The sequence below is a fragment of the Procambarus clarkii genome, chromosome 37 (genome assembly GCF_040958095.1).
Source record: "Procambarus clarkii isolate CNS0578487 chromosome 37, FALCON_Pclarkii_2.0, whole genome shotgun sequence".
In the NCBI taxonomy this organism is placed as follows: domain Eukaryota; kingdom Metazoa; phylum Arthropoda; class Malacostraca; order Decapoda; family Cambaridae; genus Procambarus; species Procambarus clarkii.
Genome location: NC_091186.1, coordinates 42,903,555 through 42,906,147, shown reverse-complemented (window position 1 = coordinate 42,906,147; position 2,593 = coordinate 42,903,555). Strand labels below are relative to the sequence as shown.

The following is a 2,593-nucleotide window of genomic DNA, read 5'->3' as shown; positions in this document are numbered from 1 at the left end:
TATTATTTGTTGGTATCTTGTTGACACTTGATCCATTGTCCTGCATGTATGCTGAAAATTAAGAAACATGCGTAAATTTAATATGGTATCATCATTACAAAATATGTCCTCCAAAAAACTTTAATTGAAAGAAACACTGAAATGTGAAATTTGGCTGCAATGAGGAACTATGTCATTATGGGAATTTTGGTACCCATATGTAAAGGAAGTCTCATTATCTGATGATATAGACCTGATGCAAAGTAAAGTGTGTCAAAATTATTTGCACACCCCCCTCCACTATGTGATGGAGTGTAAAAAAGATATGTGAATTAGGATAATTCTATAACAAATGTTCAAGATATGAGGAAATATTTCATTCAAAATGATCTGCTGCCAGAAATCTTGGTCAAATATCACCAGTTTGCTAACTGTATGTAGTAACTAAGTGATTGTAACCTATCCACCGCTGTCCACTGGATGGAGGCAGTGTGCAAGATAAACATATCAATTGTGACACTAGCTCTCCACACATGTCAGTTGCTTAATTTAAAATCTGTACTCATAGTCGGTCTCGAGCCCCTTGTCAATGTGGTGATGTGCATGGAATTATGTAATTAGGTCATCAAGATTGAAACTTGCTTAGCTAAAATGAATTGCTTGGTTCAGTCCCGGAGCCAATAAATTATGTGCCTCTGCAACCATTTCCACTACTGCTAACAACATGGATATGGGATGCATAATATATGAACTAAACTACTGTACTATGTAAATGCTTTTCATTATTGCCAACACAAAGGAACATGCAGGTTTTATGATTTTCATTGTTAGCTTATGCAAAATAATAATAATAATAATTACCAGGATAAAACAATTCGGTGAGATTATTAACATTTTTGCCTGACAGACCACTTCCTGGTAGCATGCCCTTTGTGGTATTTCTATTGCCGACCTTAAAATAGATGACAGCAACTTGATAACCACCACCTTGTAGCTTAGAAACCTGCAATACAACAAAATAGTTACAAATATAACTAAAATATTTTTAGTGTCAATTTGAACACAGTGTTCAAGAGATATGGCTTCAATTATAAAAAAAGAGATTAACTTTATGATTACAGAATATAAGATGGGATAACCATAAGCTTCTGAAACAGACAGCATCCCTCCATCATACAGCATTGGGTACATCTGCAAAAGTGCAGAAGTACCGAAGTAGCTTAAGATGTACTTGTCTTACCTAGTTTAAGAGACCTACTGATAGTTATATCATTAAAGTATAATTACATAACTAATGGAAATTAAAAAAATATAAAATAACACAAAAATACTTATATAATGCACATTACTTTATTATTAACATCAATAAGTACAGTATCCACCAAAATTGAAAATGTTAATACTAATTAATTATCAAATGGCTTAAAATCTGTTTATTTGTGGGAAAATTTAAAACCTAACAGAATGGATATTAATACAATATGATACAATTCTAATTGAAGAAATAACAGAATGCATGAAATACTTACAGATTTTTTCATGGCTTTAAATGATCTGCAAAGGTTTTGATGCTTAGCAGCTCTTCGACCCATTTCCTTATATTTCTCCTCCCGCTCTACATCACCCTTACGCTTTTCATCTATAAAGCTGTGTCCACAGTTGCAGAAATGTCGACGAACACTAATGACATTACTGCAGATGGGACAACACCGCTGGAAAGGTTTCTTCTGGCCTGTAAATAAAGATAATCTGGGCAATCATAAAAAAGAGTAAAATGTTTAAAATGTAATACAGTGGTACAAAAAACACAGTAGCAGCATAATGAAAGACCACAAAGCAGTACAGTGCTACAGAAGACTGAGCGGAGAATTGTGATTGTATTATTGAGAACCTGTACAGCACCAGATTTTATTAATTACACAAGTAAACCAAATTTAATATGTTTAAATAAGAGAAGAATAACCTGGAATTTTAAATGTAAATAAAAATTGCAATTTGTGAACTGCAAATAATTGAATTGGGACTCAAATACTTATTTGACTAAGTTTTTTGATCTTCCAATAATATTAAATTAATATTCAACTTAACTAACATTTTGTGGTATTAATAAAGTTTGAAATAGATATGCAATTTTAACAGACAAAATTGACAAAACAAAATTAAGATTTTATACTCTATATCTAATGATAATGTGAACTTACACCCAAATAAAATTAATAACATACAAAAATAAAATTTAAGTATATATTATAAACAAATCACAATTATAATGTAACTTACTTGAATTACTGGAAGCCATTGCTGTAATGTTCTCTCAGATAGAATTGTTGACAATGTTGTAATGTTGCAATTGATAATGTTGTCCGATTTAAATTTTACCTAAAAAAAACAAAAATAAATTATTAACAGATATACAATAGCATCAGTTTAGATTAATTATAAAAAATCAAAAATGCATATTTTTCATATATATTTTTTCATGCATATTTTTCTACCTTGCATATAAATGCAAGGTAGAATGCATATATGCACCACTAAGATGGTGGTGCATGTATTTTATAACACATTTGAACAATGAAACTCTACAGATGATACAGAAGACACAAGTAAATTG

At 30.9% G+C, this 2,593-nt stretch overlaps 1 protein-coding gene across 2 annotated transcripts in view; it reads right to left on the bottom strand.

Moving 5' to 3' along the window:
- The window catches only part of LOC138349631 (uncharacterized), a 17,660-nt gene extending 15,317 nt beyond the window's left edge, over positions 1–2,343 (bottom strand). The window contains exons 1-3 of one of the 2 annotated variants that reach the window (XM_069337016.1): positions 2,260–2,343; positions 1,509–1,711; positions 1–51 (exon numbers count right to left, since the gene is read on the bottom strand). The exon at positions 1–51 is cut by the window's left edge and continues 117 nt beyond it. In XM_069337016.1, coding sequence (XP_069193117.1) covers positions 1–46 — 46 coding nt within the window. In that variant the 5' untranslated portion in view covers positions 47–51; positions 1,509–1,711; positions 2,260–2,343. Of the gene's footprint in view, positions 106–1,508; positions 1,712–2,259 lie in introns of those variants that run through there. The other variant, XM_069337017.1, reaches the window with a different exon arrangement.
- Positions 2,344–2,593: the final 250 nt, after the last annotated feature.